The 14,170-nt window shown below is 43.5% G+C and overlaps 1 protein-coding gene across 12 annotated transcripts in view; it reads right to left on the bottom strand.

The window, feature by feature from the left end:
• The window catches only part of robo2 (roundabout, axon guidance receptor, homolog 2 (Drosophila)), a 525,042-nt gene that overhangs the window by 279,788 nt on the left and 231,084 nt on the right, over positions 1-14,170 (bottom strand). For all 12 annotated transcript variants that reach the window (XM_008424864.3, XM_008424871.3, XM_008424869.3 and 9 more), the window contains exon 2: positions 401-727. In XM_008424864.3, coding sequence (XP_008423086.1) covers positions 401-727 — 327 coding nt within the window. The remainder of the gene's footprint in view (positions 1-400; positions 728-14,170) is intronic.

The following is a 14,170-nucleotide window of genomic DNA, read 5'->3' as shown; positions in this document are numbered from 1 at the left end:
CCCCTCTGAGCCAAGAACACATCAAATTCACCAGATTCACGGCTGAAAAACTCATTCGTCACAAGTCATTGCCCCAGCTAACAAGAACCTTTTAGACCTCACGAAATCATTATGGAGTTGGCAAAAAGAGAACAATGAAATCAACTCTAAGAATAATGTAATTACAGTTGCCTCAAATTAAATGTTGATTTGTTTCCTCTTATTCCCAGTGGTAAGTGGAGTGCAATTTCCTAATACAAATGATGTGTACAAACAAATTATAAAATTTCATAATGCTGAGTGGAAATCCAGGTTTTTTGACTACAGCAGGATCTGGACTTATTTTGGCCAGCCAAAGACACAGTATAAATAGAATTAAAATAAAAAATAAAAAAAAAGATACAATGACATCACGACTCACATGCTACTTCCAGGGACGCATTACGGCTGACGGCTTCTCCCAGGTAGTTCCGGGCCACGCAGACGTAGGCTCCCTCGTCGGGTTTGCTCCGTCGTCCGTGAACAATGCGCAGGAAGAAAAGCGAGCCGGTCGGAAGCAGCATGCGGTGTGAACGTGGGTCGTCTTTGTCCGTTTCCACCCGCTCCCCGTCTTTGTACCACTCCACTGTCGGGGTGGGTCGCCCCTCCGCTTTACAGTTGAGAGTGGCAGGCTCCCCTTTGGATACGATCAGGTCAGAGGGATGCTCCACAATCCGGGGCGGGGAGTCCTCCTGGCGCAGACGGGATCCTGAAGGTAAAGACACAGAGCAGTGCAATTATTAACAGAAGAGAGACTATTTTTATGTAAAAAAAATTCAAAACATATGGCTTATTAAATCCATTTTCAAACAAAAACTGTCAACAATGTAAATAGAAATTGTTAGTAATAAAACAGAACTCATAGAAAACAAAACAAAAAAGAAATTAACTCAAGATTAGTACAGATATTTGCTAAAAGAGTTGCGCTCACAAAATGAGAACTGGAGTCTTAAGCACATTCATTGTTACCGCCATATGCACAGTTGATTGATAAAATGTTTCACATTTCAAAAGAACGCCAATATTAGCGACATGTATTTTCCAAACATCTATCACAAACTTGGACAGTTTGCTGCTAATGAAATTAAAGTTAGCTTAGAGGCTTCATAATTAGTTTTCTTGATAAACAGACTTGTTGTGCACAACACTCTCACATCCATCAATGAACTATTAACAAATGCTAAGTGCTATTAGCAACTATGGAGGGAGATTGTGAGGGACCACCAACAAAGTGACAAAAGGTGTCAAAAGTGTGGAATCAGTTTAAGCTAAATGGAAAAGAAATAGAAGTAGAAAGAAAGTTCACGTCCTCAATATTCCAACACTTCATCTGGAAACATCTAGTAGATGCATCAAGATCGCTTGTGGCGGCGAACAGGGGATGTTTTTGTTCCATTTCCAAAAGGTTGACTTTTATCTTATTGTTAACACCAAATCTGGGATGTTATACATGTACAGCAAAATAAAATTTTTGTTTACATTTAAGGTTGTTGCTGATTAAGAAGAGTAATAATTTGGAAAAAATATAGACTAGAAATATCTATACAAAATTTTTAAGCTTCAAGTTTGAATCTAAAAGCGATGTTTGAATCATATTGCATTTTGCACTATAAAATGTTTTCTTGTTAAAAACAGAACATAAATGTGTTTCACTAGCACTTTTTCTTTAATTATTTTACTAGCTTAAGTAAAAACTACATAACGGGACAATGTTTATTCATTACTTTATTAATGGTTACAATAAGCAATGGATTACTAGATTACTAAAATAAATGTGTACAGCAGCCCTATTTTAAAACAAATAAAACATCAAAATTTGATCAAAAGACCTGGATCGATTTTTGAGCAAATCCATCATGGTTTTCTGGTAATGTGGACATGCAAACTACAACTGGAAGATTTAGAGTTTCACCAGAGAGATCTGCTCTAATAACGTGTAGCGTGGACAACATAATACTTTTCTTACAGTTGAAAAGCCTGCAAAACTGATGTGAATATGAATTGCAAAGTTCTTTTTTTTCTCTTTATTTGGATGGATGTTAGAGTTCAGATCGATGTCAAATGCTAATCCCCTGTGGCTCAAAGCCATGGCCACTCCTTTTCATTAGGGTTGCAGTGACTGAGCTCTTGGAGTCTGGTGGCTAAGATAATGCTCCCCAAGTCTGGACGCTGTATCCGTTTGTGACCAGGTCTTACCCCCAGAGATAAGGAGCCATGGGCCACACACATTTACATCACACAAGCCATGGAAGCCACGCAAGAATCAAGCACTTTAATCCAGTACCAAACAATCAAATAACTACTTCAAAGCAGAGCAAATCAAGCTAACTTATCCAACATTTAATGGAAAGGTCTTTCCGTTTAACAACATAAAATTGTCCCATCACTTACTATGATTTTGCTGGCAGCTGCACACTAACTAATCAGGACTTAGATCAAGTTGAGACCTGAAGTTGAGCCGAGTTGATGACTATGACCTACTCTGGGTTAGTGCAGTGGGTTAATAGGACGATGCATGTTATACTTAAGGCTAATGTACCACAAAGATCTTTCTCCTTGGGCTTCAGCTAAACTCAACAAAGGATTGAAGCAGTTCTGAAAGTTTGGGTCTTTGTTCAGCTACGTTTGCACACGTTTCCACACTATGGCAATCAACTATAAATCTTTGTACTAAAATTTTACAAGCACAAATATCTGCACAAAATGTCTGTCAAAGCTCCTGAGCAAAACACACACACACGCATTCAAATGACACACATCTCTGCACAAAAGTCCAGAAGCCCACCACTCAACAGGAATCAGCCATCAGACAGTAGCATATTGACCCTGAACAGGAGGAAGCCTGTTCTCTCTTCTTCCTAATTTCGGCTAATTCGCTCCATTTCCCCACCATTGATTAGTGATCAGGTCTCGTGTCTTTTGCCAAATGGGGCTACAGATGGAGGTTTGTGCATGAGTGGCTGGTGACAGCATGTTCCCACAGCTCATGATCTAATCTTACTGGCATTAGGTAGTGAAGCAGACAAAAAAAATTACAGTAGGTTTCTAGAAAAAATTTTCTCACTCAAAAATTAGTAACAGTAACATTTTGTACAGAGTGAGTTTGAGTTGTGGCAATGAGAGACTCAACCTACAAAGCAGCAGTTAGAACCACGGCGTTGATTAATAGAGAGCGAGATAAAGGAAATTGATAGACACCCCCCTTTTCCCTTGATGAAGTGTCAAATACACATTTATTTTTATCTCATTGAAGCATGTGTTTCCCCTCGCTGCAATCCACAAAACCACACAGGGGCTTTCCACTAAGTCCAATGTGCAAGCACAGGAGCAAACCACGGCGACTACATTCGATTTATCAGTCTAATTTCTTTAAATCCAATTTGTATTCCAATCTACTGCCTTCTAATCATATAGACCGTGAGTCTCCATCTGCTCCAGTCTTTCCTGTGGACATGAACGCAGCAGATGCCTCTACTATTGTACTTCCACTGCCAGGGAAAAGCCAATCTGGGTGAACAGAGGGCCCTACGTTGATGGTCAATGTCCTTGCTGAGTGGGTTGCTCTTCTGTCTTCTCCCAGTGCTAACTTGAAACAACCAATCAGAGCCAGGAGGAGTGTCTTAGCGCTGTCAATCACCCTAAAGTTCCCCTCCTTTCTTACCAGTTGTTTCATTGCAAAAATCTCAACATCAACATGTTAATCTGTATCTATAGGCTATTTGTTGTCCAGAAGAGCTAGATACAAAACTTTCTTCATCCAGACATCAGATCTTAGCTCCTCGCAAAAGTCGAAGTAAATTTTCTGTTTCCTACCGGCTCCCTTTACCCCCAGCCCCACTCTCTTTGCAGTAAATGGGCTTTCTGTTGCCCTTTTAATGCGATCATTGGTGCTGTGCAATCAAGTGCTGTCTGAGCTGAGGCAAGTGCACTTCACTGGGGCTCAGGGCACACGCTCCAATCAAACATGGTTGTGTTTCCTCTGCCCCATCTGCAATAATACCACCATTACTTTTCACCATGGCTGTGCAGTCATTCACTCCTGGAGGAAAGCAGGAAATAGAGAACAAACAAACAAAGAATGCAGCCAGGGAGGGAAATCATTATGGTGAACCAGAAGATGATGGGGGTTTTTTTCAGCCTATTATTATTTATTTATTTTTACGTCTTCTTATGTCCACATCACTGAAATGGATGCGACTTTCCATTAAATGTGCACAAGCTGAACATGTTTGCATTCTTTTCATGACTCAGAGAAAGTAGCATGAAAGTAGAGCAAAACTCCACTTAAGTTTCTGATTTGAAAAAAACTAACAAAATCATCTCTTTATTTCTCCATTAATTCCAAGATAAAACATCTCCAATTATATCTCCGGTTACACTGACCACACACAGAGTTAGGCTGTGTTTTCCATTATCTTGGTCACATATTTATTCATGTGTGCAACAGAAGGTCAGGCCTTTGATGATCTTTTTGTAATTATTTTTATTAGCTCCCAGGAGAAATTCTAGCCTACAAACCAAATCAATACCCACACCAGTCTCAAGCAGAGCATAAAGGGAAGGGCTCCCCAAAGAGATATTACTTATTCTGCCAGCAAACATTCGCTGATCACAGGTAACCAACGGCAACCTTGGACCAAGGCGAGAAGTTCCAGCCTCGGAGGCGCTGTAAAAAACATCAAACGCTAAAATGGAAAACTGGGACAAGTGGCTCTAGCGGCGTGGTTCAGCGAGAAGGAAACTTGGAATGGAAGTGTACAACACCTGATGCCTCTGAGCTGGGATACATTACAATGTCTGACAAAAGTATTCACATGCCTCAGATGTGAATACTGGATGGTAAGTCCACTCCTCAAAACTCCTCTGTTTTTTGAGGAGTTTTTCTGTTTTTTTAAATGGCATTTTACGTGACAGACCAACACAACCTGCCATGTAATTGTCAAGTGGAAAGAAAATTATGCATATACATAACGTGGAACTCAGATTACAATTTGTACATCTTTAAATAATAAGTCACTACCATATTTGCACATCTAGACCTGTTTTTGCCCTCACTCTTTGGGATATTTCTGAGTGTTAGGGTCTGAGAACATCACTTTTCAAATACCGTCTCAAATTCGATATTTATTACAGGTGCACCAATATGAAAATTTGTGCTGATATTGACATTAATATGCTGCTATGGCCAAAAATAGATTCTTAACAGATACTTGATATATATTGCATATGTATCAATAGTTTAATACCTTGAAAAAACAACCGCATCATTAACTTCATCACTGCTTTCCTGATGCAGCTAAAATCCCCACAATCCTCTGCTGCATTACCATCACTGCCACATGACCAGACAAGAACCATATGACCGACCTCCTCCCCTTCTCCTCCAGAAACAAACAGAAACAAGATGGAAATGGTTATCAGTTGTTAATACTTGAATGCTTTTATTTTTCAGACCGTTTCCAATATGTTAAAAAATGTGAAATATCATCCGATCCTGATGTTAACACTGATATATTATACATCCCTAATTTTTATCCAGAAAGATCTTGAATTATTTTCTGGTGCTTGCTAAAGAAAAGCATTCCCACAGCATGGTGGCTCATCGCGGGCATCGTGCTTTCTGGGTCATATCTTTCCTTGACACATCGCCTTCGTGTCAGATCCATGTGCTTTATTTCAAACTAAACATTTCTCCTGGTTCCGTTTACCATTTTCCCATTTGGTTTCCTCTCACTGCTGAGACTCCACCTTTGCCCCCTGGTGTCTATCCGTTTCACTTGCTCTCTGTCCTATTACAGCCTGCTCTCAGTGTTTTCGGGCGATGGAGTCATATTCGTCATGTCATCAGAGACTGAATGCAAGAGAGCAGCAGGGGTGGGGAGGGAGAAACTGAGGGTGGTGAAAGACTGATGTTACTGGTCATCTGTGCCTCGGCACCAGAGCGCTGAAACACTTCCGAGCGGCACACTCTGCGCCCGGGATTCATCTTTCTTACCAGTGACGGGCGGTCAGGGGAGGCAGGTGAGGCAGAGCCTCACCTGTCATCATGGAAAAATAGTAATAAAATAATTTATATATTGCTATTTTCACCTTGTGGTTTGTACTACGAAGTACCTCTTTTTCATTTAACTTCACCAATTCTGATTTTTTTTTTCTTCCAAATCGCTGGAGTTTCACGTTTTCCCATTCAATGCTCGGATTCGAAGCCGGTGAGGCAGCAGTGAGCTGAGCCTCACCTGGGATTGAGCAACCTCTCGCTAACTGCACTACCAGCCACTGAGAGCATGCTCCTCCTGCCTGTACTTCGCCAATAAAATGATTAAAAAATATTTAATGTATGAACTTAATTTCCATAATTTAGCTTAAATGTAGTGTTTTTTGTCACCAACTGTGTGGGTGTAACGTGTTTCGTGTGCTGAGGAGTGATCAGAAACGGCAGAGAACAGATTCGAGGTGAGGCAGGCAGTTCTTTTGCCTCATTGCTGGGGTCGCTCATGATCCCAGACATTGTGACTTCACAACTGCAGAGTAAGACAGTAACAGCAACCTAGCAGCTAGCCATCAAGTGCAGCAATATATTTAGTTCTATTTCATCCCTACTGACCGCCAGAGGGCGGTGCTGAAAGCACTGAATGTTCCCTTCGCGCATGCGCTGTTCGAGCAATACTATCAACAGAGTCACACCTGTGACACATCGGATGATCAATCAGAGGCTATATAGCATGACGTCATCCAAGGCTCTGTTCCTCTTTTCTTCTCGCGTGCTGTTCACTGTAAATGGCATCAGCCTTTTTGGATTTCTGAATCTTTCACCGTCGTTGGACGCCCGACTGCCTGTTGGCCGGAGTTGTGTGGCATCGCCCTCCTAGGGCTGTGACGGATCTTTGTTTGAGATGCTGTTTGTTGGTGATGACAGCGTTTGCGCTTCCTCTCCCAACTTGCAGCTTATGACCATTGTGTTGGAGTTAGCTGTGTTAGCCTTTCTGAGTTTATCTTTTCTTCAGTTTTTGGCATTGATTGGTGAAGGCAGCGTTCGCGCCCCCTCTCCCGATCTTGACTGGATGTCGCTGACCGCGTCTGCCTGTCGTTGGTCTGCTGGTTTTTTCTGTAACTGGTGACGGTAGCGTCTCGCACCCTCTCCCATTCTTCAGCCGATCGTAGCTTTGTGCTGTTCTTACCTGACACTCTTCGTTTGTTGCTTTAATTGGTGACGTCAGTGTTTTCGCTCCCTTCTCCCAGTTTAATTTTTTCCTTTATTCTGGGCATAGCTGACGATGTCAACCCCTTTGTAGCTCTTTTTTTTGTGATTGGTGACGGTAGCGTTCTCTGCCCCTTCTCCCAATCTAGTCTGCTCTGTCTGCCTGTAGTGGGACTCGCTTCAGTTTTTGGACATGGATAGCTCCCACTGTTGTTCGCATTGTGGGGCTGTGCTTCAGGCAGATGATGGTCATGACCTGTGCCCTGCCTGCCTCGGGCATGATCACCTGGTTGAGGCCCTGTCAGATAATCTCTGCATGAACTGCAGCTACATGGCCCAATTACGCCCTGAGTGTGGAAATGACCTTCCACCTTCTGGGCAGGTGGCCGCGCCTAGGCGCTCTAAGCGCTCTAAGCACAGAACTGAGGCCACAACCTCTGTGGTTCCTCCTAAGAAGATGCGAGCAAAGTCTGACCAGGTCTTTCCACAAGGGTTGAGCGGTTGTCTGCAGAGCTGGCGGAGATGAAATCCCTTTTTCAGGCACGTCAGGTGGATGCTCCCCTGACTGGGTTTACTTCCCCACCTATGCCAGAGTTGACTGTCGAGGATGATGTGCTGTCTTTGGCTGCCTCTGCCTCTCACTTTGGGAATGTGGAGGAGGAGGCACAGTCGTCTAGCGCTTCGGAGACTGACTCATGCTCTTCGACTCAGAGTGTGGCTAGTGGGTTTGGTGACAGCTCAATGCGGGACATCATGCGTATGGCCTTGAGACAGCTGCAGCTGGATATCCCGCAAGTGGTGGAGTCCACTGCTGGCAGTGCCTTTTTCAGGCGTGGACAAGGCCCTTCTCCCTTTTCTGTCCCTCCATCGGAGGAGTACCTCAGGGAGTTGCATGCCTGTTGGCGGGACCCTAGAGCCCTTACACATCTCTTCACAGATGGTCGGGTGTTGGCAGCAATGCATGAGTCAGGCAAGGCAGGCTTGGATCGCATGCCTGCGGTTGAACCTGCTGTTGCGTCACTCATTGTGACCCCAGATGAAGCCCTGCGTGATGATGTTCGGTGCCCACGGGCTCAATGTCGTATTACAGATGACTTCCTCTGTAAGGCGTATACTGCTGGAGCGCGTGCCGGCTACCTTGGCAATTCCTTGGCGCACCTCATGTTTGCCCTTTCTGCATCCCTTTAGGATACCAGTGGGGCACATGCAGCTATTGGCATTAGCGATGCAGAGCTTCAGACCTTTGCATTGATGTCCAGGGAGCTTGGGCGTGTGATGTCTTTTCTGGTCCAGGCTTTCCGACAGGTCTGGCTGGCTCAGTCCACATTGACTGAAACATGCCGCAGGACCCTTCGCAGTGTTCCGGTGGTGCCGGGGGAGTTGTTCGGTTCCGCTACCTTGGAAGCACTGGAACGAACCGTTGAGGCGCGGCAGACTAGACAACAGCTTTCAGGCCTCAGCAGAGGTATGCCCCCTCCTCATCGTAATCCAAGGCGCCCATCGGCTGGCCCCAGCATTCGGCCGCCGCCTCGGGGTGCTGCTCGGCCTAGTAGGTCTTACCCTCGTGATGTAGAGCAGAGACCCAGCAGGGACTTTCGTGAGCCGGACCGCCGACCGACCAGACACACCCGGGACACAGACTTTGGCCGCCACCCCCCATGGCCCCTAGGGCTCATGGGGAGAGAAAGTGAGGTCCGGTACCCACCATGTTGGAATTTCTTCAGTCTCTTCTTGATAAGGGACGCTCTCCTTCGACGCTTAAGGTATATGTAGCGGCTCTATCATCTGGTCATGCTGACATTGATGGTTGTACAGTGGGGAGCCATAATCTGGTTTCTCTTTTTCTGCGTGGTGCTCGTAGGCTGCACCTGCCAACAGCTCCACGAGCACCAGTTTAAGACCTGTCCTTGGTCCTCAGTGCTCTGTGCCACTCTCCATTTGAGCCTTTGGTTCGTACAGACCTCAAATGGGTATCATGTAAAACTGCCTTTTTGTTGGCTATTGTCTCAGCTAAGAGGGTCAGTGAGCTACATGCTCTGTCAGCCCGTCATGTCTCAGATGGGGTTCAGATGGTTCTGGTGTTACCTTGTGGCCAAACCCGGCGTTTGTCCCTAAAGTATTTTCTCATTCTCATTGTAACCAACCATTGAGGTTGGAGCGTTTTCAGCCTACGTCGGGGGAAGCTGGCAATAGTTCTGAGTTATTGTGCCCAGTGAGAGCACTGGAGGCCTATATTGCAGCCACTGCTGCTATAAGACCCTCAGACCAGCTTTTCTTGTGTTATGGGGATCCTAGATTAGGCTGTCCTCTGTCCAAACAGTGTCTCTCCCATTGGATTGTGGATGTCATCTGCCACGCCTACGCTGCAGTGCGTCACCCCCGGCCAGTCGGCGTGAAGGCACACTCTACCAGGAGTGTTTCCACTTCCTGGGCAGCCTTGAGGGGAGTTCCACTGGAAGCTATATGTGCTGCTGCATCATGGGCTTCTCCGAGCATGTTCACTAGATTCTACAATGTGAACATGGCCTCGTCTCATCCTCTGGACCAGGTTCTTTTGCAAGGGTTCTCTGGGTCTTGCGTTTTCGCGAGAAGATTCTGTAGGAACAGAGCCTTGGATGACGTCATGCTATATAGCCTCTGATTGATCATCCGATGTGTCACAGGTGTGACTCTGTTGATATTATTGCTCGAACAGCGCATGCGCGAAGGGAACATTCAGTGCTTTCAGCACCGCCCTCTGGTAGTCATCCGGGATTCATAGAACCGTAGTTACATACGTAACTTTCATTTTCTTCTCTTATTCTTACCACAGCAATCACTTATTAATAATCCCAAAATAAACATTAAGCCTAAATCCATACTACTGCAACAGACTGAATGTTCTGCTCTTTGTGTCTGAGTGTTAATTTTTTGTGGCGTTGTTGTCAGTTGCTATGGCAACAAGTCTGTTTGAAGATAAAGAGCCTGCGCTGATACAGAGAGCGAGAAAGACATGGTTTTGAGTTGTTCTTCAATTATTTTTCCCTTTGTTGTGGAGCAGCACGAAATTAATATCTACATAATGGAGTTATTCTACGGCGGCAGAGCGGCTATGGATGTCATGTAAAGGAGTAGCCTTTTTGCCCTCCAGTGATGTCCGCATGCGCAAAATTTCCTTACGTAAACAATAACTTGCAGGGGGTCTAGATTTGTAAATCTGATTATGATTAAGTCAGTGCCTCACCAGCTATAAACCTCACTGCACATCACTGTTTCTTACATCAGGCTGTCATTGGCAGCTCCAGTGCAACCCACTCACCCCATCCCCTCCAACACCAGACAGACACACAGCTCATCTCAGGGAGGGGTCACCGGAGCAGTCCAGCCCCAGAGGACCCGGCGAGCCTCACGGTGTCGACACGAAAGCGAATGAAATGTGTTCACAGGTGCAGAGCAGTCTTCCATTTCATCTGCTGCTGAAATATAGCAAGTGGTCTCTTTGAGCTAGTTAGCTTTCAAGCTGCCATGATGGGCTCTGTTCCACGTCAGTGCTCTGAAGAGTGTCCTTCCCTTCTCCCACTTAGATTTATACTCTGAAAGCAAACACGGGAGGTAATTCTACAAGCTCCCCGCAACCTCTCAATGCATCCGTGCTCGACTCCCAACAAATATCAGATAGAATTCCACGCCGAGTGTATTTCAGGCAGTGACAAGGTTGGGGGTCATATTGACTTTGCATCTGTGTATTTGCCCTCTCACTCTTTCCTCCCATACAGATGGGATATATAAATAGATAACTGTGGGAAACAGAATATCTGATTTTGCTGCAAAGGATCCAATCTGCATTTCAAGAAGCACCTCCGCTGTTTTTAAACAGGCTGCTCCTGTTGTCAGTCCTCATCCTGATGTTGATGCTATGGGCAGGAAAGTAGAAGCTATCTCTTACAGCAGACGTCTTGGAGGAAGAAAAAAAGATGAGATTGTTGACAAGAAGCTGAAGTGCAAAGCGAGGACATGGAAAAATTTAGATCTACTCATGGAGAATGTGAAAAGTGTGCTGCTCCCCCTCTGTATGGTCTGATTGGTGTATGGAGATTAGCAACAGCTCTGTTGGCCTGTCAGGATGCTGGTAGGGACTCTAAACTGTTTGATGCAGATTAAATGATTTTCGATGCTGGGGCCACTCAAGCATGTAGCTCAACTTCTTCATGCCTCCCGCTCTCTTTCCCTGCAGATTCTTTTGATCAACGTGGACTTATCTTCGCCTGGAAGCTTGATATGAAATTTTAGAGCCATAAAATCTATAAATATTGAAAGTATAAATATTGAAACCTGAATAAATTATAGTTGGGGTTCCTGTTGTTTTCTAAAAGAGATCAACCATTTTCAAAAGAACGCTTTGACATAAAAAAAAAAAAAAAAAAAGCGTTTGTAGACCATAAAAAAACAGAAAAACGTGTTTGGAAGAGACTTTTACTACAACATTTATATATCCAGGAAAAAGTGAGAAATAACTGGATAATTTTAACAGGGAGAATTTTGCTTCAAGGAAAGCAAAAATCCAAAGTCAAGAAATGAGAAACGAGTCCTTACATCAAAAAAAAATCAACAGCCAGATCACCATGGCAACAACAGATGTTATTTATGAGCATTAATAAGATAAGAATATGCTTATTTCACAGCCATCTTTACTTTCTATGTCCTTCCTTCGTACAAAATATCTGCAGATGTGTCTGGCTAAATTAATAATGGTTCTCTCTAAACTATGAGAAATAAGCCTTAGTAATTTTTTCTGTGACGGAGCCAAATGAATGAGAGAGCATGTGACTTATTACAGCCAAACACCATGCTGTGGGTAAGCTGACTGCAGACAGATTTATAGCATTTTAGAGGTATAACATGAGTCACACAAATTCTAATATAGACTACAAACACAGAGCAGGTAAATGCAGCCCAAATCCAATTTTTTTTCTACCCACATGCGACACATATCCAACTGCTTCATGAGAGTTTGAATGGATTGTCAAATCCATTCACCTGCCCAGCAATTGTGCAACTATGTGGCACTAAATCTGACATGTAGCTGATAGTTTTCAAAGCATCTGCAATTTGAAAGGTCAAGTCACATTTAATCTGACTTTTGATACAAGACAAGCACCAGAAAGCGGCACCAACCGGAGCTAAACGTAAGTGCAACAAATTCCAATTAGACTCTGTAATTAACTTAATTAAAATGTTAATTCCCACCATTAAAAGTAATGTAACTACAGTAAACTACAAGTCTTGAATTGGAAAGCTGTACATATTTGCTCTTTGAAGATGCATTCTTGTGCACTTTCGATTTACAGGAAAATCAATGAGTGATATATGAAGGCATATCAATCAACATTTGTGTAGTCAAACCAGATAAGAAGCCATCAGATTTTGTGATCTTTTCAGAGTTGTGACCATGTGTGATATTAACAAACCTGCTCCGAAAACAACAACAAAAAAAAGAAACGGATTATTTTCAAGTGTAGCCACATTCCAACATATAACCCAGGAAGATGCAATGAAATGTAAGGTATCATCCAATTCCCCCCTCAAGCATTTTAATCTCTTTACCTGCATTGCTGAGCTGCCACTGCAAATTGAATGAAGAGAAATAAATAAGTGTGTTATTGCTGGGGCTGAAGGGGGCAGGGGAAGCCTCCAGGTGTCCTTGATACTCTGCGTTGAGAGGTGATAATTGGAGGTGTTGCGCGCATGCTGACCTGCAGTGAGCACATTACTGTGTCCCTGCAGTCAACACCCTCCTGTCGCTCCAGCAATCCCCGAGCCAAACAATACCAATGTGAGGAATAGGAGCTGTAACGGCAATCCATCCAGGTGATGGACTCACAGAGCAGGGGTAATCAAATGGCTCTTATACCCCTTAGTGTTTGTTTTTTCTTTTTTTTTCTTTTAACAGAGCACCCCAGGGCGTTGCGATGAGATTTATTAAATTTCTATACTGTGGGACACTATGTGTGGCTTTTCTTTATACTACAGTGTCAAGGGTGACGGCAGTAAGTGGTTAAAGGGCTTATTCACTTTACTTGGGCCCATAAAATCATGCTGACACAAAAACAGTATATAGAGTTCAGAAGTATTCACAGATACACATCCACTTCGATTTAATAATCCTAAAACTGGGTCTGTTACCAGGACGCTAAGTAACAAATGTTTACGAGAGGCTTTCCAGAGAAAAAAAAGAAAGAAAGAAAGTCACTGCCACCCTGGAAGTGAACCAGGAAAATAAAATCATCAAGGGTGTGATTGTTTTTTGTTTTCAAAGCTGGTACAAGAGTTGTGACTCTTGGCTGATGTCCCTTTCCACACAGACTTTCACTGCAGTGCCGCTCTCATAGGGAGTCATTAGTTAAAAGAAAAATCGCCCTGCTTGTAGAGCCCATGTTATTGACATTGGGGACCACGTGATAAAAGATTTGCCGCTAAAGTTTTTGTGTTATTTTAATTATGGTGAATATAAAAGGGTAAATGGGTCAGGATACTTTAGCACTTGAGCTGTTCTTCTTAGTGCCTTGCAAAAGTATCACAATTTATCCAACTGTTTCACAATTTTCTAAATGAAATCACAAACTCCACTGTATATTATTGGGATTTTATATGACAGCCTGACAAAAAGTAATTTGCATTTGTGAAGTGGAAAGAAAATGGCGCAAGATTTACAGAAATTAGAACAAAAATATAGTCAAAATAGAGACATCTTTCTATAATGACCTATGCTCAGTCGGATTACATTTGACCAGATTACCTGCCTCTACTAAAAGAAAGCATCGTCATGGCAGCCTTATACCTTACTTAAGTGTTTAGGGTGATGCTATGCACTCTCAGCCACACAATATTTTACTTCTAAGCCAAACAGTTCCGTTTTGCTTAGGCCTGTTTCCAGGTTATCTCATGCCGTTCACACCAGCCCTGTTTAGTTAACAT

This window comes from Poecilia reticulata, chromosome 13 (assembly GCF_904066995.2).
Source record: "Poecilia reticulata chromosome 13, P_reticulata-male-v2, whole genome shotgun sequence".
NCBI classification, from domain to species: Eukaryota; Metazoa; Chordata; class Actinopteri; order Cyprinodontiformes; family Poeciliidae; genus Poecilia; species Poecilia reticulata.
This window is presented reverse-complemented; position numbering and strand designations above follow the sequence as displayed.